Source organism: Oryctolagus cuniculus, chromosome 2 (assembly GCF_051225735.1).
Source record: "Oryctolagus cuniculus isolate XC-2025 breed Fujian yellow rabbit chromosome 2, ASM5122573v1, whole genome shotgun sequence".
NCBI classification, from domain to species: Eukaryota; Metazoa; Chordata; class Mammalia; order Lagomorpha; family Leporidae; genus Oryctolagus; species Oryctolagus cuniculus.
Genome location: NC_142868.1, coordinates 179,090,527 through 179,117,803, shown reverse-complemented (window position 1 = coordinate 179,117,803; position 27,277 = coordinate 179,090,527). Strand labels below are relative to the sequence as shown.

General features: G+C 40.4%; 1 protein-coding gene across 4 annotated transcripts in view; it reads left to right on the top strand.

The window, feature by feature from the left end:
• SPDYA (speedy/RINGO cell cycle regulator family member A) overlaps positions 1 to 27,277 on the top strand; it is a 50,182-nt gene that overhangs the window by 927 nt on the left and 21,978 nt on the right. For 3 of the 4 annotated variants that reach the window (XM_089326618.1, XM_051839950.3, XM_051839952.3), the window contains exons 2-6: positions 5,532 to 5,639; positions 5,948 to 6,199; positions 8,215 to 8,273; positions 13,379 to 13,464; positions 18,535 to 18,706. In XM_089326618.1, the coding sequence (XP_089182744.1) occupies positions 5,594 to 5,639; positions 5,948 to 6,199; positions 8,215 to 8,273; positions 13,379 to 13,464; positions 18,535 to 18,706 (615 nt within the window). In that variant the 5' untranslated portion in view covers positions 5,532 to 5,593. The remainder of the gene's footprint in view (positions 1 to 5,531; positions 5,640 to 5,947; positions 6,200 to 8,214; positions 8,274 to 13,378; positions 13,465 to 18,534; positions 18,707 to 27,277) is intronic. The other variant, XM_017340848.4, reaches the window with a different exon arrangement.

Below are 27,277 nucleotides of genomic sequence, written 5' to 3'. Positions count from 1 at the left end.
TAATCCGATTTGAACGTATCGAACAGCCATGCACGCTCGCCTAGCATTTGGCCAGATCAAAAGCATTAAGCCGCCGCCTGCAACACGGGCAACCGTATGGGCATACCGTATGAGCACCAGGCCGTGCTGCTGCTCTCCCCATCCAGCTCCCTGCTAACGTGCCTGGGAGAACAGGGCAAGATCGCCCAAGTGCTTGGGCCCCTCCACCCATGTAGGAGGCACAGATGGAATTCCAGGCTCCTGGCTGGCTTCCTGTTGCAGCCATTTGGGAGAGACAGCAGATGCAGAATCTTTCTCACTCTTTCTAACTCTGCCTTTCTAATAAGTTTTTTTGTAGCCATTATATGAAATTACATTTTTGGAAAAGATCTTTAAAACCTCATAATTGTGGGGATTCGATAATAACCCAAGCAAAGCTTCTAGCAGTTTTGCCAGAATACTTTTCCAATTTGCTGTGTTGTTTTTCAGTAGTTAGATGTGCAGGTTATGGTAGAAATGGCGGTAGTCATTTCAATAAAGTTTTTTTTGGAAGATTTATTTATTTATTTGAAAGGCAGACTTGTAGGGAGGAGGGAAAGAGAGCTTTCATCTGTTGGTTCACTCCCCAAATGGCTACAATGGCTGGGGGCTGGGCCAGGCCAAAGCCAGGAGCCTGAAACTTCATCTCAGCCTCCCATGTGGGTGGCAGGGCCCCAAGGACTTCGGCCATCTTCTTCTGCTCTCCCAAGGACATTAGGGAGCTGGATCAGAAGTGGAGCAGCCCGGCCTCGAACTGGTGCTCCTATGGGATGCCGGAATTGCAGGCAGTGGCTTACCTACTACGCCACAACACCGGCCCCAATAAGGATTCCTTTTTAAGAGTTACTTCATTTTAGCAAAAAGGTAATAAACTTTCTTCTCTATAGCAATGCTTCTTTAAGCCATCAAGTCACAGTTTATCAAGCATATTTACATTACAAATGATAGAATTAAATTTATATAAAGAGATTTATAGCTGGGTTTCTTTTCCTGACAAGGTTACAATAAGTAATATTGAAGTATTTATTATGTGGCAAGTATTTTACACATGATTTCATTTAATATTTAAAACAATTCTTTAGTGGTTAAAGATTATGGAACTTTGTTATGAAATAGTCCTGGAATTCAAATGTTAGCTTTATCATTTACTAATTTTGTGGCTATGAGCAAATTTCTTCTCTAAGCCTCAATTTGTTATCTATAAAGTAAGAATAAAATAACTCATTCATCTTGAAGTTAATGAGATAATGCATGTAAAATGTGGCACATAGTGTTATTACATTGGCTCATAGTAAGTGTTCAGTATGTGATGGCAATTATAAAGAAGGCTGAGTTGCCAATGAATATTGCTGTTAGGATTTTATTATTATCATTATTTAAGGATTTATATATTTTGAAAGAGTTAGAGGAGAGCACGAGAGAGAGAGAGCACTTCCATCTGCTGGTTCATTTCCTAGATGGCCACAACAGCCAGAGCTGGGGGATGCCAAAGCCGGGAGGTTCATCCAGGTCTCCAACATGGGTGGCAGGGACCCAAACATGGTGGGCCATTTTCTACTGCCTTTCCTAGGCCATTAGCAGAGAGCTGGAACAGAATTGGAGCAGCTGAAACACACACTAGTGCCCATGTAGGATGCTGGCATCCCAAGAGGATGCTTTACCTTTTACTCCACAATGCTGGCTTTGCTGTTAGGTTTTTAGTATAGGCAAATGAATCTCCAGATTACTTTTGCTTCAGTTTTGTGATTCTGTGAAGCATTACCGTTTACTTTACCTCAGAGAGAAATTATTTCAAATATGCAGAGAATTAATATGGTGTAATTACTAAAAATAAATAAATAAATACAAATTATTCCTAGATATCCTGTTAAAGTGTGAGTTTTGGCTTGATTGAAAAAATTACTTTTTTGAAAGGCAGAGATACAGAAAGAGAGGGAGAAACAAAGAGATTTTCCATTTACTGGTTCACTCCCCAAATGGCCACAAAAGCTGGCTGGGGCTGGGCTAGGCTGAAGCCAGGAGCCTGGAATTCTGGGTTTCCCACGTGGGTGGCAGGGGCCCAAGTACTTGGGCTTTCCCGGCACATTAGCAGTGATCAGAAGGGGAGCAGCAGGGACTCAACTGTCACACTTAAGGGATGCTGGCACCACAGGTGGTGTCTTAACCCATTGCACCATGACAACCCCAGCTTGGTTGTTTTGAATGTTGATGATTCCAGGTAAAAATCCAGTAAAGGATTTTACCATTATCAGTTCAGTTTCTCCTACTTCACTCCCTTTCCCTGTCTCTTACCCTGTCTGAAATGACCCATATTTTAATTTTTCTTTCATTCCTTTCCTTCTGCCTGCCATCAGAACTCTTGTTCAGTTAGTTTATCTAAACAAAGAACAAAATTAAAAGCTACTTCAAGGTGGAATATGACCAAAACTGTAGCATTGATCACTTCTCTCCTTGAGCTTCTTCTCTACAGCCTTCCTGCCAAAGTTTGCTGATTAACTTAAGTGAATCTCTGGAGATTTTCAGACATTTTATGTTCTTTTAATTTGTTTCAAATCTCTTATGATATACCCTAAAATGAACATTAGGGTTTAGTGGAATAAAGAGACCTACTGTGAGCATAATATTTTGTCCATTTGGTAGGAAAATTTCATTTCATCTCATGACATACCCATTTTTTAAAATATTAAAATACTAATTAAAGTTGCTTACCATTCAGTAAAATTTAGTCCTAGAAGATGTGCCACAGTTGTTCTGTGTTCTGGTATATTGCCTAGCCCAACGACCCAATTTGAGAAGCCTAATTTTTTCCATCTAGATATAAGTCTGCTCTTATTTGGAAAAAAAGATGTAGATGAAGCCTCCACCTGTTCAGAGCAGAAAGTTCTCACACAAACTGAAGGCTCAACTGATCACTTACTTATCTTTCCGTAGAGTTTATAGCACCCATGCTCCAACTCCATAATTTCCTTCTCTTTGGACCTTAGGATCCAGAAAGAAAGATGGGAGAAGTATTTGTAGAATTGATAAAGTATCATTTCTTCTTCCTAATCTAGTCCTGCACTGTATAATACAGTAGCTACTAGCCACATGTGGCTATTAAATACTTGAAATGTGAGTGATGCAACTGAAGATTTAATTTTTATTTAGTTTAAGAACTGGTGCAGTATAAACAATTTCCCACTTTACACAACTTCATTTTCTTGGTAGGACTGCATTTCACTTTGTTGAAAAATTAGCCACAGAGGGGCCGGCACTATGGGTAGTGGGTAAAGCCACCACCTGCAGCACCTGCACCCCTAACAGGATGAGTACCAGCTGCTCCACATTTTTTTAAAATATTTATTTATTTATTTGAAAGAGTTACACAGGCGGGGGGGGGGGGAAGGAGGGAGGGAGGGAGGGAAAGAGGGAAAGAGAGGTCTTCCATCCGCTGGTTCACTCCCCAGTTGGCCCCAACGACCAGAGCTGCGCCAATCCGAAGCCAGCAGCCAGGAGCTTCTGGGTCTCCCAACAGGTGCAGGGTCCCAAGGACTTGGGCCATCTTGTACTGCTTTCCCAGGCCATAGCAGAGAGCTGGATTGGAAGTGGAGCAGCCAGGACTTGAACCGGCCCTTTATGGGATGCCAGCACTGTAGGTGGCAGCTTTATCCATTATTGCCATAGCGCCAGCCCATGTTCCACTTCTGATCCAGCTCCCGATTAGTGCCCCTGGGGAAGCAGTGGAATATGGCTCAAATCCCTGGGCCCCTGCCACCCACATGGGAAACCTGAAAGAAGCTCTTGGCTCCAGGCTCCTGGCTTCATAGTAGCCCAGCTCCAGCTGTTGCAGCCATTTTGGGAGTGAACCAGTGGATGGAAGATTTTTCTGTCTCTCCCTCTCCTCTCTCTCTCTCCTTTCAATAAATAAATAAATCTTTTTTAAAAAACTAGCTTCGGAATTGAAATATGCTATAAATATAAAATACCCACCAGGTTTCAAAGACTCAGGGTATAAAATACCTCACTAATTTCTGTGTTGATTGTATTATTAAATTATATTTTGAGTATGTTTTGCATAATTATATTAAAGCTTCCCTTTTAAAAAAAAATGTGGCTTTTAAAAAATATACAGCTATTGGGGCCGGCACTGTGGAGTAGTGGGTTAAGCTACTGCCTTGCAGCGCTGGCATCCCATATGGGCACCAGTTCGAAACCCAGCTGCTCCACTTCTGATCCAGCTCTCTGCTATAGCCTGGGAAAGCAGTGGAAGATGGCCCAAGTCCTTGGGTCCCTGCACCCACGTGGGAGACCCAGAGAAAGCTCCAGGCTCCTGCTTTGGATTGGTGCAGCTCCAGCCATTGAGGCCATTTGGGGAGTGAACCAGTGGATGGAAGGCCTCTCCCTCCCCCTCTCCCCATCTCCTCCTCCCCATCTCCTCCTCCCCCTCTCCTTCTCCCCCTCTCCTTCTCCCTCTCCCCCCCTCCCTCTCCTCCTCTCCTTCTCCCCCTTTCCCCCTCTCCCTTCTTCTCTTCCCCCTCCCCCTCTCCCTCTCCCTCTCGGTGTAACTCTGCCTTTCAAATAAATAAATCTTTTAAAAAATATATACAGCTACAAGTGTGGCTCATGTTATACTGAATAGTGATACTCCAGTCTCACTACACCCAATTTTATTTTACAGTCCTTCCTTCAGTGGGGAAGGGTCTGAGGGTCAGGAAGAAGAATGTGTACCTACCTCCCTGAATATGAGGGGAGGCATGGCTGCTGGGCCACTGAGTTATGGATGCATAGGTTTTCATTAGGTTCTTAGAGTAGTTTCCTGCTTTGCCTATTTGTGTCTCCCATTTCCCTAGAAGTACTTTGACCACATAAATGGTATTAGCTGTACTAATCATGCTTATGAATTAGTACCAACAAGGTAATTAGTATGCATATTGTTAAGTATTGATGGTTTAACTTCGATTCAGATTTTATCATACTATAACACTGTATATTCACATACATTTATAAAGAGCCACTCAAATAGCATGGCCATATACTCATTCACAACTTTAAAAAGTAGGGATACCAACTTAAGAAAATCCTTCCTGTACCATACATTTCTTTGTTTTCAACTTTTTAATGAACACCAAAATATGCTTGTTAAATAAATTTTGTAATATGTCAAAGAATTTACTAATACAAAGATTTGTGGAGTTTTTTGGGGGAAAGAGGTTGCTTTTTAATGTAGCACTTGACATTGATAATAATTTAGTTCTGGAAATAGTTTTCCTTGTTTTATAAAAATTGGAAGTGGCATATAACAACCATGTGATATAAATTATCAGGAAGAAAACACCGCAAATACATGATAAACTCAATATAATTTCTAAAATTAACTTTCACATTTGTTTGGGGTTCCCTAATAGCCAAGGCAAAATAATATGTACTATCTTATTTGAGCAGAGGAAATGTAAAGGAAGTATAGCTAGTAATGAATTCAAAAAGCAACTTCTAACACTGTAACAAATAACATTTTTTTTTTATTTATTTGACAGAGTTAGACAGTGAGGGAGAGAGACACAGAGAAAGGTCTTCCTTCCGTTGGTTCACCCCGCAAATGGCCGCTAAGGCCGGAGCTACGCTGATCCGAAGCCAGGAGCCAGGTACTTCTTCCTGGTCTTCCACACGGGTACATGCGCCCAAGCACTTGGGCCATCCTCCACTCCCTTCCCAGGCCACAGCAGAGAGCTGGACCGGAAGAGGAGCAACCAGGACTAGAACTGGTGCCCATATGGGATGCTGGCACCACAGGCGGAGGATTAACCAAGTGAGCCATGGCGCCGGCCCACAAATAACATTTTAATAGCAAGTTTAGTTACGTTTTATATGACTACCTCTGGTAGTATCATCCATTTAGTTGTTTTTATATAGAAATGAATGTGATAACTAATTGTATGTTTTGTTTTTACAGATTCTTGGGAAACCAATATGAGGCACAATCAGATGTGTTGTGAGACACCACCTACTGTAACTATTCATGTAAAATCAGGACCAAGTAGATCACATCAACCCAAAAAATCCATGAATCTGAAGCGTCCTATTTTTAAAGATAGTTGGCAAGCATCTGAAAAAAATGCACATAATAGCAACAAATCTAAACGCCCCAAAGGTCCTTGCCTAGTTATACGGCGTCAGGAAATGACTGCTTTCTTTAAATTATTTGGTAGGTTTACAGTGCAATTACATTTAAAAGCTAGAATGCAAACATTTTATCATTTCCAAAATGATCAGAGAGATTGCTGATTTCTGGGTCAAATTTCCCATCTACAACCAAATTTTTGTTTTACCTAAGTTTTTTTAATTTTTTGACAGGCAGAGTGGACAGAGAGAGACAGAGAAAGGTCTTCCTTTTCACCCTCCAATGGCTGCCGGGGCCGGCGCAGCACGCTGATCCGATGTCAGGAGCCAGGTACTTATCCTGGTCTCCCATGGGGTGCAGGGCCCAAGCACTTGGGCCATCCTCCACTGCACTCCCTGGCCACAGCAGAGAGCTGGCCTGGAAGAGGGGCAACCGGGACAGAATCCGGCGCCCCGACCGGGACTAGAACCCAGTGTGCCTGCGCCGCAAGGCGGAGGATTAGTCTAGTGAGCCGTGGCGCCGGCCATTACCTGAGTTTTTTAATGTTGGTGTTTTTGTTTTTTGCTTGCTTGCTTGCTTATGAATTAAAAATTCAGACTCCTCTACCTTTTAGGTGAATTAAATACAAGTGTCAAATGTAAATCTAGGCAATTCAGGTTCATAGCCTGAGTTTCATTTGCCCTAAAGACAAGACTTAGGTGAGCTACTAACCCAGTTTAACTGGCCTTGAGGGGTATCCCAGGGCTTTGACTGCTAAAACCAAGCATACTGGGAAAGTTGCTCTCCTAGAGAAGTTTTAGAGTCATGTTTTGGGAATGTTAAAAATTTAACTGTGCCTTATCAGCATGTTCATATAATGAAATAGAGCTTGTTCAGATCATGAGGCAACAGTACTTTGCTGACAACATTTCATAACAATTAGACAAAAAGAAACTTCTGCATGGCACTTCTACTAGCCAAGAAAGAGAAGGTATCTATTGGGGGCAGGGGCAGAAAAGAAGGTAGTTAGATAAGTATCTGTGGGAATGAATCAAGTCAAGTAGATTACAGGGCCTAGTAGATCCAGGGAACAGACTTCCTTGTTTACAGGAAGGCCAGGTACATTAAAGCTGATTAATATGTAAGAAAAAATAAAATGAAAAGATGAGTTTCTTTTTTTTTTTTTAAGATTTATTTATTTGAAAGGTAAAGTTGCAGATAGAAGGAGAAACAGAAAGAGATCTTCATCCACTGTTTCACTCCCCAAATGGCTACAACAGCCAGAGCTTGGGCAGGCAGGAGCCAAGAGCTTCATCTGAGTCTCCCATGTGGATAGCAGGGGCCCAGGGACTTGGGCCATTTACTGCTGCTTTCCCATGCACATTAGCAGGGAACTGGATTGGAAGTAGAGCAGCTGGAGCTCGAACCAGCACCCATATGGGATGCCATCATTGAAGTGGCAGCTTAATCCAGTATGCCACAGTACCAGCCCCTCTACAGTGTTTTTGTTTATTTATATTTTTTCTAATATTCAGCTTTTTTCCAAAATTAAATGTTAATTCTAAATGAGTTTTTATGTAGATATTTTCATATGTATTTGAATAATTTAGGTAAATAAGACAAAAAAGAAGAATTCAAAGCTAAAAAATACCTTAAAATCTAAGGAGAAAGTAATAGAAAAACATATTTAGAATACATTTTAAAACATTTAGGAATCAGAATATTAAGTCATTGTTTCTTAAAAACTGATTATTATCAGATTTCATTTCCCCCTGTTAAGATTGATTTTGGAAAGGAAAGAAGAGCCAGAGTTACCCAAGACTTGTTTCACAAAGTGCTATTAGATGTTCAGTAACCCAGACACTTCCATCATTCCATTTCCTTCCTGAGCTGTATTTCAGTTAAATCAAATGGGAAGCTGAACAATTAGGCAGTAGGTTTTGTACAGTCCTTGCAGTGGTAAATATATCAAAGGACTGGAAACTACACCTTAAACAATGCTAAAATGGTCCAGCCATTTTTGTTTGCTTTCTAAGCCTCATTTATAATCTTATGTAGCAGTTCTTCAAGAGGAAATGTTCTATTTTTAAAAGACAAGTCATAGCTATCTTTTGTTGTAGATGACGATTTAATTCAAGATTTCTTGTGGATGGACTGCTGCTGTAAAATTGCAGACAAGGTAAATTTGATAATGATATAAACGTTAGCATTTTTATGTTACATGATCATTAGAGAATTTTGTGAGAATTTTCTGCTTTATTAAGGTTTGGAAAGGGGCTAGCCTATATTGTGCTTTGAAGGCAGAATCCTTACGCATTCAACTTTGGAATTAGCATACAGCATAGATTCATTGAATATTGCTGATTAGATTTAAATGACTCTGTCCATCTGAAAATAAGAATCAATATGGACCTAATCCAATTTTTAATGGCTTTTTTTTAATGATTTATTTTATTTATTTGAAAGATGTTCTATCCATTGGTTTACTCCCCAAATGGCAGCAGCAGTCAGTGCTAGGGTAGGCTGAAACTAGAAGCCAAGAACTTCTATCTGGTTCTCCCACATGGGTGGCAAGGCCATCTTCCACTGACTTCCCAGGCACATTATTAGCAGTGAGCTGGATCAGAAGCAGAGCAGCCAGGACAAGAACCAGCACTCTGATGTGGAATGGCAGCTTAACCAGCTGCATCAAATCTCCAGCCTCAACTTACTCCTGTGATCAGAATTACTACCTTTTATCAGGCTGTGTAGAAAAAAATTCCGAGATTCACTGTACTTGGAAAATCTTATTTTGTAGTAATTCAGATAAATCCAAATAATCTTGTAGGCTAAAATTAGTTTAATATTTATTTTGGAACTAATGTTTCAGGAAAGAATATCTAACTTACATACTAGGAACAGTGTTGTTTCTGTGCTTTTTATGAATAGTAATGATTTCTGCTTTGGCAATGCCGTTTAGACTTACCAGTCCTATAGAAAATTCAGCATAGGTTCACATCACACTTAAAATAACATGTGAGCCAACAAAAAAGATGAATTGGTTAATTTCAAGATTAAATACCCGGGGCCAGTGCTGTGACATAGTGGGTAAAGCCATCGTCTGCAATGCCAGCATCCCATATAGGTGCCAGTTCGAGTCCCAGCTGTTCCATTTCCTATCCAGCTCTTTGCTATGGCCTGGGAAAGCAGTACAAGATGGCCCAAGTCCTTGGGCCCCTGCACCTGTTGGGAGACCTGGAAGAAGCTCTTGGTTCCTGGCTTAGGATTGGCGCAGCTCTGGCTGTTGCGGCCAACTGGGGAGTGAACCAGCAGATGGAAGACCTCTCTCTCTGCCTCTCCTTCTCTCTCTGTGTAGCTCTGATTTTCAAATAAATAAATTTTAAAAATGCTGATAGGAAAATAAATAAAATCACCAAATATTTTTTTAAAACATTAAATACCCACTAAGTTAATATTGATGAGGACATTTTTTGTACTTTTTTTTTTTTTTTTTTTTTTTTTGACAGGCAGAGTTAGAGACAGAGAAAGGTCTTCCTTTTTCTGCTGGTTCACCCCCCCAAATGGCTGCTACGGCCGGCGCTGCGCCGATCCGAAGCCAGGAGCCAGGTGTTTCTTCCTGGTTTCCCATGCAGGTGCAGGACCCAAGCACTTGGGCCATCCTTCACTGCCCTGCTGGGCCAGAGCAGAGAGCTGGACTGGAAGAGGAGAAACTGGGACAGAATCCGGCACCCCAACCAGGACTAGAACCCAGGGTGCCAGCACTGCAGGCGGAGGATTAGCCTAGTGAGCTATGGTGCCAACCGATGAGGACATTTTTAAAAAGATTTATTTATTTGAAAGGCAAAGTGATGAGAGAGAAAAAGATCCTTCTATGGCTGGTTTACTCCTCAAATGCTGGCAACAGCCAGGGCTGGGTCAGGCCAAAACCAGGATCCAAGAACTCCACCTGGCTCTCTCACATGGGTGGCATGAACCCAAGTACTTGGATCATCATCTGCTGCATTCCAGTTGCAACAGTAGGAAACTGGATTGGAAGTAGAGGTGGGACTTAATTCTAGCACTCCAGTATGGGATGTGGGCATCCCAGGCATCAGCTTAACCCACTGTACCACAACTCCTACCCCTGATGTGAACATTTTTTTTTTTTTTTTTTTTTTTTTTTTTTTTTTTTTTTTTTTTTTTTTTATTTTTGACAGGCAGAGTGGACAGTTAGAGAGAGAGACAGAGAGAGAAAGGTCTTCCTTTTTTGCCGTTGGTTCACCCTCCAATGGCCGCCGCTGCAGCCGGCGCACCGCGCTGATCCGATGGCAGGAGCCAGGATCCAGGTGCTTTTCCTGGTTTCCCATGGGGTGCAGGGCCCAAGCACCTGGGCCATCCTCCACTGCACTCCCTGGCCATAGCAGAGAGCTGGCCTGGAAGAGGGGCAACCGGGACAGAATCCGGTGCCCCGACCGGGACTAGAACCCGGTGTGCCGGCGCCGCAAGGTGGAGGATTAGCCTAGTGAGCCACGGCGCCGGCCAGTGTGAACATTTTTTTAAAAAAAGATTTGTATTTATTTGAAAGGCAGAGTTAAAAAGAGGTCATCCATCTGTTGGTTCACTCCCCTAATGGCCAGGACTGAGCCAGACCAAAGCCAAGAACCTGGAACTCCATCCAGATTTCCCATGTGGGTGGCAGGGGCCCAGGCATTTTTACCATCATCTTCTGCCTTCCCAGGCACATTAGCAGGGATCTGAATCCAAAGTGGAACAGCCAGGACTCCAACCAGCACCCGTATGGGATTGCTGTTGTCGAAAGCAGTGACTTAACCTGCACCATGCCACAACAGCAGCCCCTCTGTTAAAATTCTTTCTTGGGCCAGTGCCGCAGCTCACTAGGTTAATCCTCCGCCTGCGGTGCCGGCACCCTGGGTTCTAGTCCCAGTCGGGGCACTAGATTCTGTCCTGGTTGCTCCTCTTCAAGTCCAGCTCTCTGCTGTGGCCCAGGAGTGCATGTGGAGGATGGCCGAGGTCCTTGGGCCCTGCACCCACATGGGAGACCAGGAGGAAGCACCTGGCTCCTGGCTTCGGATCGGCGCAGCGTGCCAGCCACAACACACCAGCTGTAGCGGCCACTTGGGGGATGAACTAACGGAAAAAGGAAGACCTTTCTTCCCCCCCCCCCCCAACTCTGCCTGTCAAAAAAAAAAATTCTTCCTTGAAGTTTAAGATGACAAAGAATGTTAAATTTCAAACATGTACAACATAGAATAGAACAAAGGCCCACTTTTCCAGTCTCAAAAGCCTACAATAAACTCATGACTATTCTTATTTCTTTAACCCTCTTCCCCATCAAAGACTGGTTTATTTTGAAGCAAATCTCAGTCATCCTAACATTTTATCAATAACTATTTAATGATGCATCTGTAAAATACAAGAGCTGTTTGTTTTTTTAAGGTTGAGTTTTTTTTTGTTGTTTTTGTGTGTGTGTGTGTTTGTTTTTTTTTTTTTTTTAAGGCAGAGTTACAGAGGCAGAGAGAGAATGAGAGGTCTTCCATCTGCTGATTCACTCCCCAAATGGCCATAGCAGCCAGAGCTGAGCCAATCAGGAGCCAGGAGCTTCTGGGTCTCCCACGTGGGTGCGCAGGCCCAAGGACTTGGGCCATCTTCCACTGCTTTCCCAGGCCACAGCAGAGTGCTAGATCAGAAGTGGAGCAGCCAGGACTTGAATCAGCACCTATATGGGATGCCAGAACTGCAGGCAGTGGCTTTACCAGTTATGCCACAATGCTGGCCCCAAGGGCTATTTTTGACATAATTACAATGTTACTAACACTTTTAACAATTAAAAAAATATTTGTGTAAAAGATCCAGTTTCTGTGGAGTTGTGAAGTTTTTAAGATGTCCAGTTTTAAGTGGATTAAAATTGTTGTACAGCAGGGGGCAGTGTTAGAAAAGAAACTAACCAGGAATTTGTTATCATTTCAACAGTTCTTTATACTGGACGTTACCCTGAAAACTTGGAATCACGTTTGTGATCAATCCTTTGATAATAGGATAAATGTGTTAGAATACTATGCTTATTTACTAGAATCTGTTATATGCTCTAATATTATCTAGGCATGTATCTTTTTTTTTTTTTTTAAGATTTATTTTATTTGGCCGGCGCCGTGGCTCACTTGGCTAATCCTCCGCCTCTATCACCGGCACCCCGGGGTTCTAGTCCCGGTTGGGGCGCCAGATTCTGTCCCAGTTGTTCCTCTCCAGTCCAGCTCTCTGCTGTGGCCCAGGAAGGCAGTGGAGGATGGCTCAAGTGCTTGGGCCCTGCACCCGCATGGGAGACCAGGAGGAAGCACCTGGTTCCTGGCTTCGGAACGGTGCAGCACGCCGGCCATAGCGGCCATTTTGAGGGGGGAACCAACGGAAGAAAGACCTTTCTCTCTGTCTGTCTCTCTAACTCTGCCTGTCAAAAAAAAAAAAAAAAAAAAAAAAAAAAAGATTTATTTTATTTGAAAGGCAGAGTTACAAAGAGATTGTCCATCTACTAGTTCACTCCCTAAGTGGACACAACAGCCAAGACTTAGCCAGGCCAAAGCTAGGAGTCTGGAACTCCACCCAGAAATAGAACCATGTTATTTTTATATCTAAAGATAGTTTATTTAGAAGTCATTTAATTGCATTTAGTTTGAGGCTAGGAGCCCAGAACTCCCTCTGTGTTGCCCACATTGGTGTCAGGGGCCCAAACACATGGGCCATCTGCTACTTTCCCACATGCATTGGCAGGGAGCTGGAGCAGAAGTAGAGCAGCCAGGACTCAAACTGGTGTGGGATACCGGTGTTGGAAGCAGCGGTTTAACCTGCTGCACTACAACATGGGCCCCTAAAAATCATTCATAAAGGTTGTTTTAAAAAGTAGAGGATGGTTTCTATAAGAAACTCAAAGGGTTCAGAAACAAATTAGATATACATTCATACAAATAGAAATGTCAAGCAAGTGTGGCAAAATATTAACTGGTGAACCTCAGTAAAGGATGTATGTTTTTTCAATGTCTATAGGTTTGAAATTTAAGTTTGAAAAACTGGTATTTAAAAATATTAGCTATAATAATAATTTCTGAAATTAATCATAAATGGTCAAGAACTATTTCTCAGTGCTCAAATGTATTGGTTAGATAAAGCAAAAAATATTAAAATAGGTAATTCTTAGTAAGGATACATATTGTTATAGCTTATGAGAAATTTTGAAAGCTATTTTAAAGCAGTGTATGAAAGCAAAGTGTTAATTTTTAACTTTTTTCTTTATAGTATCTTTTGGCTATGACCTTTGTTTATTTCAAGAGGGCTAAATTTGCTATAAATGAACATACCAGGATAAATTTCTTTATTGCTTTGTAAGTATCTAATCACCAAGTGATTTTTGCATTAGTTATTTATAATACATATGCTGTATCACTAAAACATAGGCTGTTTAAAACTTTATATATATTTTTGAATAGGTCTTCTTGTATAAAAGCTATTCATTTTTACCTTAATAGGATATTTTTATTTTCTTTTCACTGAACTTATTGCACTACCTACCTAATATTTATTGTTCCTTTTACATTTTTCAGAGTGCTTCCATATAAATTATCTCAAATTCTCTCCTTTTTGACTTAGATATTTTTAATGCTAAAATATTCTCTGAAATTTCCAGTTGGTAAAGGAACTATATCATCATTATTGCCCTTTTACATCGACTAGCTTGTGGAAAATATTCTACATATACTGTTTGTGGAGCTATGTCTATAACTTAGGAGTTATTTATATTTGATACCTTTAGCATCCACTGACTGTTTTAGTGACCACTTGGAATGCCTGAACATGACAAAGGAAATTGTTTTCTAGTTTTTTCACAGACCTCAGATAGTTCATATGAGCTTTGTAATCTGTTAAATGGTTTCAATGACATGATTTTCCATTATATAGCTCAGTTCAGCTGGAATCAATGTAATTAAATGCATTTCCTTTTCCACCCTATACCTGGATATAATGCTATAGATGGCAGTATATGAATCTAATTTAATTCATTAATTATTTTAAAGGTTTATTTATTTACTTCAAAGAGGTACAGAGAGGCAGAAGCAGAAAAAGTGAAGTCTCCAATTCCCTGGTTCACTCCCCAAATGGCCACAACAGCCGGAACTGGGCTGATCCGAAGCCAGGAGCCTGGAGCTTCTTCCAGGTCTCCCATGTGAGTGCAGGGGCCCAAGGACTTGCGTCATCATCTACTGCTTTCCCAGCCATAGTAGAGAGCTGGATTGGAAGTGAAGCTGCCAGGACTCGAACCAGTACCCATGTGGGATGCTGGCACTGCAAGCGGCGGCTTTACCCGCTACCCCACAGCTTCGGCTCCTGAATATAATTTTAAATATTTAACTTGGAACTACCTATACAAATATTTAAAAATTGAATACCATAATAGATGTTAGCCCTTAAGAATAAATATTTACTCATTTTTTTATTTAATTCAGATTCAAAAAGTTATTAAAGAAATAAGAATAGAAGTAACTGATCTCCACATGTATTAAAGAGATACATTTTCCAATACATAGGGAAAATGAAAATTTAAAATTTGGTGATAATTACTAAATTGGAAGAATATAATAGTATTAGCTAATACTGAATATTATGTGGAAGACACCACAATTTTTTTATGTGTTAACTTGTTTAATCTTCCCTATGAAATACATTTTTTTATTATCTCCACTTTATAAATAAGGAAACTGAAACTTAGGATGATTAAGTACTTTCCATGATTACAAAAGCTAGTAAGCAGTGGAGCTGGGATGGAAATTCAAATGCTCTTTACCAATGCAAAATTCAGCCATTGATCCATAAATTAAATTAAACTATTATTCACTTAATTGTAGTTTGTTGACTTTCAAATAGATTTTAAATTTAAATAAATAAAAAAATTTAAATAGAGAACAACTTCCATGTATATGATAAATATATTTTGTCTAATTGAGCTGAGCCTGAAAAACAGACTCATGATGTAGCTCTGGTATAGCATTTTAGTCTATTGTAGTGCATTGTATATTTCTCTCTCTCTCTTTTTTTTTTTTTTTTTTTTTTTTTTTTGAGAGAGAGAGAGAACTAGCTAGCTAGCTCACTCCCTCCTTATGCTCATATGCTGGTTCACTCCTCAAATGCCTACCCAAGGCTGGGCCAGGCCAAAGCCAGGAACTCAATCTAGATCTCCAGTGTGGATGTCAGGAACCCAGTTACCTGACTCATCTCCACTGCCTTTCATAGTCTGTTTTAGCAAGCAGAAAGGTGGAATCAGGAGCCAGAGGTGAGTGTCAAAACCAGGTTATTCAAGTATTGGATATGTGCCTCATAACAGCAGTTTTTCCAGCCAGGCTAAACATCCACCCAAACTGAGTCATTTTAACTCTAATCCCCTGCTACCTAATAGTCTTGTTTTGTAGTTCTATAGTTCTGCCTGTCGCCCTCCTACAAATTAGACATTTTTTATACATTTCAAAATTTGCTCAAATTTGCCCACATATTTATATCTTTGCTTACTATTTATTCTTGCACTTCAAGAATCCACTTGGGATTATTTACTTTCATTTCTGACTGTTTTTAAAACTTACTGGGACCACTTGGAATGCCTGTATCCCCTATCAAAATGCCTGGGTTCAACTCCCACCTCCATACCCAATTCTAGCTTCCTCCTAATGTAGACTCTGGGAGGCAGCAGGCGATGGCTCATGTAGTCAGGTTCCTGCATCCCATGGAAGAGATTTGGATTGTACTCCCAGCTCCTGGCTTCAGTGTGGTGTGTGTGCTCTCTCCCTCTTCACTCCCATTTCCTCTCCAATAAATAAAAATATTTAAAAAATTTTAAACATAATAAACCTCTTTCTTTGGTATTTGGCACTGGTTTCCTTTATATAACCTGCTTGGGATTTGATGAGCTTCCTGAATATGAAGATTGATGAGTTGTTCAAAAGCTGAAGCAATTCTTAGAAAATTTTGATCACTGTATCTTCAAATATTCCTCTCCCCCATCTCCTCCTTTTGAAACCAATTAAACATGTTATAACTCAATCCATGTTCTATTTCACTTTAACATTTCCTATCTTTGTTTCTCTGGGCTATATTTTTAATAGATTGAGTTGTATGTATGTATGTATGTATGTATTTGAAAGGCAGAGACAGATCTTGCATTAGCTGGTTTACTTTCCAAATGCCTGCAAAAGCTGGAGCTGGGCTAGACAAAAGCCAGGAACCAGGAGCTCCATTTGTCTCCTACACGAATGGCAGGAACCCAAGTACTTGGGCCATCATCTGCTGCTTCCTCGACACATTTAGCAGGATCAAAAGTGCCGAGTAGTCAGCACTCAAACAAGGCTCTCGATTTATCTTTTGGTTCACTAATCTTCAGCTATGTCTAGTATGCTAATTAATTTAATTATATGTTCATTTATAGGTGTTCTATTTTCTTATTTTTCAAGTGTACTTATGCCTATATGTTATCAAGGTACTTACAAGATTTTTTTTTTTTTTACCATATTAGACATTCTGATATATTGATTGCAATATCTTAAGACTTTAGGATCTGTTTCTGTTCATAGTGCTTTGTTCCTTTATGTGTTTTGTAATGTTTTTATTGTAAGTTTTCCATTTTTCTTGGAAAGGCATCTATGGGGCTTACATTCTCTCTCCTCCTCTCTCTCTTGCTCTCCCCCCTCTTTCTTTTTAATTTTATTTATTTATTTGAAACTCAAGGTTAGAGAGAGAGAGATGGAAAGAGAGAGATCTTCCATCCACTGATTCATTCTCGAGATGGCCACAGTGGGCAGGGCTGGGCGAGGCTGAAGCCAGGAGCTTCATCTGGGTCTCCCACATGGGTGGCAGGGACCCAAACACTTGGACCCTCTTCCTCTGCTTTTCCCAGACCATTAGCAGGGAGCTGAATCAAAGGTGGAGTGGCCAGGACTTGGACTGGCACCCATATGGGATACTGGCATCCAGACAGCAGCATTACAACTATGCCACAATACCAGCCCTGGCTTGCATTATTTCTCATGGGAAATCTGCTCCATCATTATCTTTGTTCCTGTGTTACCTTTTTTTCCCTGAGTACTTTTAAGATTTTTCTCTATTATTAGTTTTGAGCAATTTGACTGTGATGTATCTTAGTGTAATTTTCCTCATCTTTGTTGTGCTTTGGATTTCATTGAGCTTTTTGTGGGTGTATAATTTTCATTAAGTTTTGAAAAATTTTCAACCATTGTTTCTTCAAATATTTTTCTATCTGCCTGCTGCCTTTTAGAGACTCCAATTTTACCCTTACTGGGTTTTTTGAAGTTATTCCATAGCTAAATGATGCTGTTTGTGATTTTTGTGTCTTTTTTTTCCTCTGTATGTTTTCATTTTGGATAGTTTTTATTGCTGTCTATAATTCACAATATACAATATTCAATCTATCATTAATTCTAGTCTGTATTTTTCATTGTACATATTGTGTTTGTCTCTACAGGTGTATCTTCAATGTGTGTACTTTTTGAGCTTATGGGATAGTTAAAACTTTTTTTTTTAAAGATTTTATTTATTTATTTGACAGGTAGAGTTACAGACAGTGAGAGAGAGAGACAGAGGAAGGACTTCCTTCTGTTGCTTCACTCCCCAGATGGCCACAATGGCCATAAGCTCATGCGGATGCAGGGGTCCAAGCATTTGGGCCATCCTCCACTGCCTTCCCGGGCCACAGCAGAGAGCTGGACTGGAAAAGGAGCAACCGGGACTAGAACCGGCACCCATATGGGATGCCGGCCCCGCAGGCACAGGATTAACCTAGTGCGCCATGGCGCTGGTCCAGTTATAACTGTTTTGATGTCTTTGCTATGTCTACCATGTGTGTCACTTTTGAATTGGTTTAGCTTGAGTGATTATACTTATTATTATCAGTTGTATTTTCTTGCTTCCTTGCATGCCTGGTTCTCCTCAAATATTCAACAGAATTCCGATTTCCAGAAGTGTATAAGGAAACTACTCAAGTGTGTGGGAAGATGATAAGAAAAGACTAGGAAGAACAGGGCCTACATTCATAAAGGACTAGAAGTAAGCCTATTCCCACCAGCCAGACTGTGAAAACTTATAATTCATGGGGTGTTAAGAAGAGTACTCAGAAAGGTCTTGCCTTAGTAGTGAGGAATAATTAGTTCCAGACTGAACATTGCTCCAGATCACCTAACAAATCGTGAAAGTGATACCTGAAAGATCAGACTGTTTCCAGGTAACTTCATTCTAGAACAAAATTCAGTATTTGTAAAACTTATATATTTTTAATCTGCATTCCTTTAATTACGAGTATGGTTGAACGTCTTTAATGTGTTCATTTATTTTTGGTTAACTACTTTTGCCTGTCCTTTTACCCATTTCTTTTTTGAGTTGTTGGTCTTCTTTATTAGGTACCTGGCTAACACAGTTGAAGAAGATGAAGAAGAGTCCAAGTATGAAATTTTTCCCTGGGCTTTAGGGAAAAACTGGAGAAAATTGTTCCCAAATTTCTTAAAGTTAAGGGACCAGCTCTGGGATAGAATTGACTATAGGGCTATTGTAAGCAGGCGATGCTGTGAGGAGGTAAGGATTCTTAAGTACTTATATATATGTAATCTTTGCATTCTGTTTATCTAACTTTTCTTTTTAACATGTGTCTAAGTTTTGGATCTTGGTTTCTGTTTTGTTTTGTTTTTTGGTATACGTAAGGGTAGACCATTAACCTGATCATTACTGTGAATACAGTGTGTACATTACCATGTTGCTGTTTGAATTCTGTAATACAATAATTAAAAATTATCATTGGTGCTTTTCAGAGCAGCCTACTTCTATAGTAAGTATTTTGATTTTAATGTGTTTCTCCTATCTGAACAATTACTAATATATTGGAACAGGTCATATGATTATGCCAAAATATCTTTTTTTTTTTTTTTTTGACAGGCAGAGTGGACAGTGAGAGAGAGAGACAGAGAGAAAGGTCTTCCTTTTTGCCGTTGGTTCACCCTCCAATGGCCGCCGCGGCCAGCGCGCTGCGGCCGGCGCGCCGCGCTGATCCGATGGCAGGAGCCAGGAGCCAGGTGCTTTTCCTGGTCTCCCATGGGGTGCAGGGCCCAAGCACCTGGGCCATCCTCCACTGCACTCCCTGGCCACAGCAGAGGGCTGGCCTGGAAGAGGGGCAACCGGGACAGAATCCGGCGCCCTGACCGGGACTAGAACCCGGTGTGCCGGCGCCGCTAGGCGGAGGATTAGCCTAGTGAGCCGCGGCGCCGGCCGCCAAAATATCTTAAGGGTGGCAATAATATTGGAGTTCAATAATAATTTTCACTGAAGTATGTGAAATTTCAAGTTCCCAAGATTAAAGTATCAGCAGCATGAAATCAATGTAATTTAAATGTTTAAAAACCATACCTCTTTTCACATGAAATACATTAAGTAAATGTACTTAATTCCAAATTTTATCAAGAAAAAAACAGCAGAACATTAACAATTTTGTTATGTTATTTTATCAAGTGTTCTGGTTTTACATAAAGAAAGCTAATGTTTCAAATTAAAGAAAAATTCTAGAGTGAAAAATTAAATGGAAAGCATTAATCACTGTAAGCTCTAGTACTAATTCAGAAATGTTGGTAATTGTGAGTTAAATAATGCTCTAATTAAATGAAATCCTATCTAGTTAAGTAACTATGGTTCAGAAGAACCAGTGAATGGATTACTGTCAAACCTGAATTTGACTGAGGGAAGACTTCAGTGGTATGTTACAGAATGCTGCCCATAACTAACCTTATTTATTGTATTTACTAACAACATGAAGAGAGCAAATATGCATATTTGTTAATTAGGAGGATTATTGTTGGGGCCACTACAAGAATTAAGCAATAACTTTCTGACTATGCAATGGGCCAGTGTTGTGATGTAGCAGCTCAAGCCATGCCTGTGACACCATATCCCTTACTGGAGTTCAAGTTTAAATCCTTACTGCTCCACTTCCTATCTAACTTGCTGTTAACACCCCTGGGAAAACAGCAGAAGGTGACGCTAGTACTTGGGCCCCTGCCACCCATGTGGGAGATCTGGAAGAAGTTCCAGGCTCAGGCGTGGCCCAGCCCCAGCAGTTGTAGCCATTTGGGGAGTGAACCAGCAGATGGAAGGTCGGTCTCTCTCTCTCTCTCTCTTTCTCTCTTTCTCTCTTTCTTTCTCTCTCTCTCTCTCTGTCACTCTGCCTTTCAAATAAATAAAATAAATCTTAAACAAAATTCAAAACACCATTAAAAAAAAAAGACAGCAACTACAATCGACTGAATGTTTACAAGATTAAATTCGACAGAAAAAGATGAAAAGTTGGTTGTATAAGCCCCACCCAAATTAATGGGCTCTCACTGAAGTATTTAAACGGGATTCATTACAATTACAAGGAATTGAAAGAGTTCTGTAATGTATATATTTTTGGTCACCATTTCCTCAGGAAAGGAGTGAATAATTTGTATACCTGCTATTGTCCTTGGATATGATGGTGAGCCATATTCAAACACTCTAATTTAAAAAAAAAAAAAAAAAAAAAACAACTGTTTCAAGGGGCAGGTGCTGTGGCATAGTAGGTTAAGCATCAGCCTGCTGCACTGGCATCCCATATGGGAACCAGTTTCCAGTCCCAGCTGCTGCTCTTCCAATCTGGCTCCCTACTGTTGGCCTGGGAAAGAACTAGAAGATGGCCCAAGTGCTTTTGAGCCCCTGCACCTGTGTGGGAGACCCAGAAGAAACTCCTGGTTTCAGATCAGCCAGCTTTTGCGGCCATTTGGGGAGTGAACCAGTGGATGGAAGACCTCTCTCTCTGTCTCTCCCTCTTTATATAACTTTGCTCCTCAAGTAAATAAATAAATCTTATAGATAAATAAATGTTTCAAGCATCGTGGAACAGTCAGCTAAGATGGATTGTATACCAAAAGCAAGAGGGCAGAGGAATGGCAGTGGCTTATCTAATGGCAGACAGCCTGTCCACTCTCAAGATACTATGACTAACATTTTAATACAACAATATTAATGTGTGCTTTTGGACCCAGAATTACCTCAGCTGCTGGCACTAGATTATGAAAGAGCCAGAGAGAATGATGTGATTTAATAGCATATGTGCAGCCAGCGCCGCGGCTCACTAGGCTAATCCTCCGCCTTGCGGTGCTGGCACACCGGGTTCTAGTCCCAGTCGGGGTGCCGGGTTCTGTCCCGGTTGCCCCTCTTCCAGGCCAGCTCTCTGCTATGGCCAGGGAGTGCAGTGGAGGATGGCCCAAGTATTTGGGCCCTGCACCCCATGGGAGACCAGGATAAGTACCTGGCTCCTGCCATCGGATCATCGCAGTGCGCTGGCCGCAGCACGCCGGCCGCGGCGGCCATTGGAGGATGAACCAACGGCAAAGGAAGGCCTTTCTCTCTGTCTCTCTCTCTCACTGTCCACTCTACCTGTCCAAAAAAAAAAAATAGCATATGTGCAAAAGACTGAAAAGTTTTAGAAGCTGTAAATTCAGTTGTATGATGGGACTTACACAAAAGTTTAGACTTAGACTGCAGAAAAGAGGAGGTAATAATCACATTACACCTAAAGCATGGCATTGACTTTGGAATGTCACACTTGAAGACGAACACAAGCAAACAACTGAATATCCAGAGGACAGCAACATGAATAGAGGAAGGTCACAAAAGAAAAATGTCATCTGGAATAATACAAGGGATTAGGATATAATGAAAAGTTTCAGGAAGCTTGCTAGATGTTTTCAAATATTTTAAAAATCACAGAATATTTCATTTATCTTTTATGACTATAAAGAAGAGAACTAAGATCTGTGAATAGAAAAACAAAAAGGCAAACTAAAGTATCTCAACATGAAGAATATTACTCTAACAACTATCCGAAATAGATAGACTCTTCTAGAGGCAGTGATTCCTGTCAGTAGTGAATTTTAAAAAATAGTCAGCTATGGGGCTGGCATTGTGGTGCAGAGGGGTTTAGCTGCCAGCTGCAACAATTGCATCCCATATCAGAACACTAGTTTGAGTTGTGGCTACTCCACTTCTGATCTGCTATTGTGCCTGGGAAGGCCTCAGAAGATGCCCCAAATATTTGGGCCCCTGCCATCCATATGAAAGATCAGGATGGAGTTTCTGACTTCTGGTTTCAGCCTACCCCAGCCCTAGCTGTTGTGGCCATTTGGGGAATGAACCAGCAGATGGAAAATCTCTCTGCCTCCCTCTCTTTTCAAATAAGTAAATAAATCTTTAAAAAAACAGCTGTTTATGTCATATAGGAGATTCAGGTAAACAAATTAGACTGCCACTAAAATTTATTCCAAGTCTAAATTTTGAGTTCAAAGTTATATAAGTTTTTACTGCCTCTTGCAGGATAACCTGGGTGTTCCTTAACATTTATAGAATGTAATCATTCATTAAATACATATTAATTAATGAGTACTTAATATTTACCAAACTGTTATTTCTCTTAACTTAAAAAAAGCTTGAAGCAAATGCAGCATTATTAACATCTTTTAATTCCAGTTGTTAGGGACACAAATGTTTGTTATATTCCTTTTATATATATAACTTTCAAGCTTTTCAATACTCCTTAAAAGATAATGGAACTTTTATCTCATGATTTAAGTGAATTTAATCCTTTTATTCTCTGTCACTATACCTTTTTTTGTTTCCTTGTACAAAACTGAAATTTATTTATTTGCCTCCTATTTACAGTTTATAAGCTAAATTTAATGAAGTCAAACATCTAGTGTCCTTGCAATATCTCCCATCCCTGTCCTAACTATCTGTGGATAACAATAATGCATTCTGTCACTGAGAAAACAGAAGCAGTCAGGAAAGAATGTCAACATGCTCCCATCACATCTACCAGCCTAGCAGCACATGGACCTGTATATTCTGCTGTCACTTTGGTACTGTGAAAGAGCTATCTTTGCTCCTATCCTAGTTCATTTTCTCTGCTTATGCACTAGATCTCATCTTTTCTTGCCCTCAAGGATATCACTCCAGTAATTGCCCCATTTCTAGCATTTCGTGTCTTCTACTTACTGGATCATGCCATCAGAATACAAAATTGATCTAAGATCTCCATCATTTAAAAAAATTCATCTCCCAGCTACCACCACATTTCCCTGTCCTTTCTTATAACTAAACCCCTTAAAGAGTTGTCTATACTATTTCCACTTCCTTTTTTCCCAATTGTCCTTGTACCAATTATGTATATATTTTCTCTTATCTCCTAGAAACTTGTCACATCTCTGTCATCCAAAGATTAGTCCTTAGTCCCCACTTTACACAAAGAGCTGCAGCAGTTGACACAATCCCTCATTTTTTCCTTAAACACTCTTCACTCAGTTTCAAGGACACCATGTTTTTTTGTTTGCTGCTCATTTCTACCTCACCATCCTCATTAAGAGTGCCCCAGGGCTTCGTCTTAGATCTTCTCGCCTTACTACATGTTCTTGTTCACTCAAGGCTTTAATATAGCTAACAGATATCTGCCAATTCTAGATCTGCATATCAAACTGTTCATATTTCACTGTCTAGTTGCTACCTCAACTAGACAGTGCCTAAATTGAACATGCCTAAATTGAATTCCTAATTCTCCCAAACAACTCCAAAACTGCTCCTTCTGTAATCTCCTACCTGTTAATAAAAAGCAACTCTATTTTTTTAGTTACTCAAGCAAAAAAAAAAAAAAAAAAAAAAAAAAACCTGTTAACCTTTGACTTTTTTTATACACCTGTACCTTGAAAAATAGTCAGAATCCTACCATTTCTCATCACCTCAATCACTAACACCTGAATTTGCCAACTGTTGTTACAGTTGTCACCATAACCTTCCAAATAATCTATTTTATAATCCTCCTCCCCCTCTATTCTTTTTTAACCCCCCTCTATATACAACAACTGAGTAAATCTTTTTTTAAATAAGTCAAACATGAGTCCTCTATTCAAAAGATCACCTGACGTAGAATAAGGCAAAGTCTTTATCATAGTTCTACATGGTTCACCAACTCTCCTCCCTTATGGCTTTGACCTCATCTCCCATCATTGCTCAGTCCATTCCAGTTACACTGTTCCACCAAGCACGTTCTTACCTTGGTCTTTTTACTTGCCATTCCCAAAACCTGAAACAGTCTTCCCCCAGGTATTAGTATTCTTTACTCTTCACTACATTCAGGATTTTGTTTAAATATTGCCTCAAAGACCTTTCCTTACCATCATATGTAAATATTAACCTCAGTGGAATAGAAGTGTTCTGAAGTAAATTCTCAAAATTATGATTAATATAATTTTGATAAGTGTGCCAAGAAAATTGAGTAAAGGTATAGCCTTTTCAACAAACAATGCTGAGACAACTTGATATCTGAATGCAAAGAATAAAGCTAGATTCCTATTACATTGTATGTACAAATTAAAATGGATAAAAGATCTAAATATAAGACTTAAAGCTAAAATTCTTAGAAAACATAGGAGTAAATCTTTATGATACTAAATGATTTTTTTAAGTAGGATAACAAAAAATGCAACAAAAGAAAATATAAAGTGAACATCACAAAATTGAAAACTTGTCCTTCATGGATACCAAGTGAAGAGAAAACCCACAAACTAGGAGAAAATTCTTTGCAAAATGAACTAGAGAATGGACTTGTATCTAGAACACAAAGCTCTTACAAATCAAAAATTTTAATGGGCAGAAGACTCTTTTTCCCTCTCTGTAAATATGCCTTTCAAATTAATTTTTATAGGGCCAGTGTTGTGACATAGAGGGTAAAAGCACCACGTGTGATGCCAGCATCCCATATGGCTGCCAGTTTGAGACCTGGCTGCTTGCTTCTGGTCCAGCTCCTTGCTAATGTGCCTGGGAAGGCAGAAGATGGCCCAAGTCCTTGGGCCCCTACACTCATATAGGAGATCTGGAAGAAGCTACAGACTCCTGGCTTTGGCCTAGCATAGCCCCCACTGTTCCAGCCATCTGGGAAGTGAACCAATGGATGGACAATCAATCTCTCACTCACTCTGTCTAACTCTGCCTTTTGAATTAAAAAAAAAAAGTGAGCAGAGGATCTGAATAGATATTTCTTCAAAGAAGTTACACAAATGGCTACAAAGCTCTTAAAAAGATCTTCAGTACCATCCATCAGGAAAATTCAAATTAAAACCGTAATGAGAAATTATTTCACACTTACTGTGATGACTAGGACTAAAAAGAATATTTGCATTGATGTGGAGATTCTAGAACCCATATATACTTCTGGCAGAAGTATGAAATGGTGTAGTTGCTTTGGATAATAGTTTGACAGTTCCTCAAAAGAATTAAAAATAGAATTACTATATGACCCAACAATTCCATTATACCAAAAATAAATGAAAATTATGTCCACATAAAACACAGATGTTCATAATAGTATTATTCATAATAACCAAGAGTGTAAGCAGCCCAAATGTCTGTCAACCAATGAATGGCTAAACAAAATATACTATATTCATACAATAGAATATTTCTTTGCAATTAAAAGGAATGAAATACTGATAAAAGCTACCATGTTGGGGCTGGTTTGGTGTAAGCTGCAACCTGCCAGCATTCCATGTGGGAACTGGTTTGAGTCCCAGCTGCTCCACTTCCCATCCAGCTCCCTGCTAATGGCCTGGGAAAAGCGGCAGAAGACAGCCCAGATACCTGGACCCCTGGTCCCACATGGGAGAGCCTGAAAATGAAGGTTTCAGCCTGGCCCAGCTCCAGCTGTTGCAGCCATCTTGGGGACTGAAGTAGCAGATAGAGGATCTCTGTCTCCCTCTCTAATTCTGACTTTAATAATAATTTTAAAAAAGCTGCCATGTGGACAAACCTTGAAAACATTAAGTGAAGTCAGTTACAAAGGATCACACGTTGTATGATTTCTATTTATATGGAATGTCCAGAATTGGTAAATCCAAAGAGACAAAAGGCAAATTAGTGGTTGTCGGGGCCAGCGCTATGGTGCTATGGTGGGTTAAAGCTGCAGCCTGCAGTGCCAGCATCCCATGTGGGTGCCAGTTTGTGTCCCGGCTGCTCCACTTCTGATCCAGCTCTCTGCTATGGCCTGGGGAAAGCAGTAGAAGATGATCCAATTCCTTGGGCCCCTGTACCTGCATGGGAGACCCTAAAGAAGCTCCTGGCTCCTGGCTTCAGATCAGCTCAGCTCTGGCTGTTGTGGTTATTTGGGGAATGAACCAGCGGATGGAAGACCTCTCTCTCTGGCTCTACCTCTCTCTGTAACTCTTTCAAATAAATAAAATAAATTTACAAAAAAAATTAGTGGTTGGGCCAGCGCCATGGCTCGCTAGGCTAATCCTCCACCTGCGGCGCCAGCACACCGGGTTCTAGTCCCGATCGGGGTGCTGGATTCTGTCCCGGTTACCCCTCTTCCAGGCCAGCTCTCTGCTGTGGCCAGGGAGTGCAGTGGAGGATGGCCCAAGTATTTGGGCCCTGCATCCCATGGGAGACCAGGAGAAGCACCTGGCTCCTGCCTTCGGATCAGTGCGGTGCGCCGGCCTTGGCAGCCATTGGAGGGTGAACCAACGGCAAAGGAAGACCTTTCTCTCTGTCTCTCACCGTCCACTCTGCCTGTCAAAAAAAAAATTTTTTTTTAAATGGTTGTCAGATGCTGAGTGGGGCAGGAGGAGAAATGAGGAATGACTGCTTGCTTTATGGGATAATGAAATTGTGATAACCATTATATAACTCAGTATGCAGAAAGTCTTGGAAGTGTACATTTTATATGGGTGAATTGTATGGTTTTGAATTCTATCTCAATAAAGCTGTTAAAAGTAGTATATCTTGCTATTACTCTTAATTTCTCAGTTCTAATTTTCATCATAGCACTCAACCACCATATAATATACTTTTATTTATTTGTGTTGCAAATGTCTATTTCTCCCATTAAAATATAAATTCCAAGAGGGCAAGGTCATTGTTCTCATTGCATCTCAAGTACATAGAACAGTGCCTGACATGTAGTAGGCACTCAATAAATATTTGAAACTTAAGCCTTTCCACCACTTTTTGTACCTACTTATCCATGAAGTAGAACAACTATAATTCTTCATTGCACTCGCGTTGCACTGCCCGTTTCCCCAGTGGCATATAGATGAG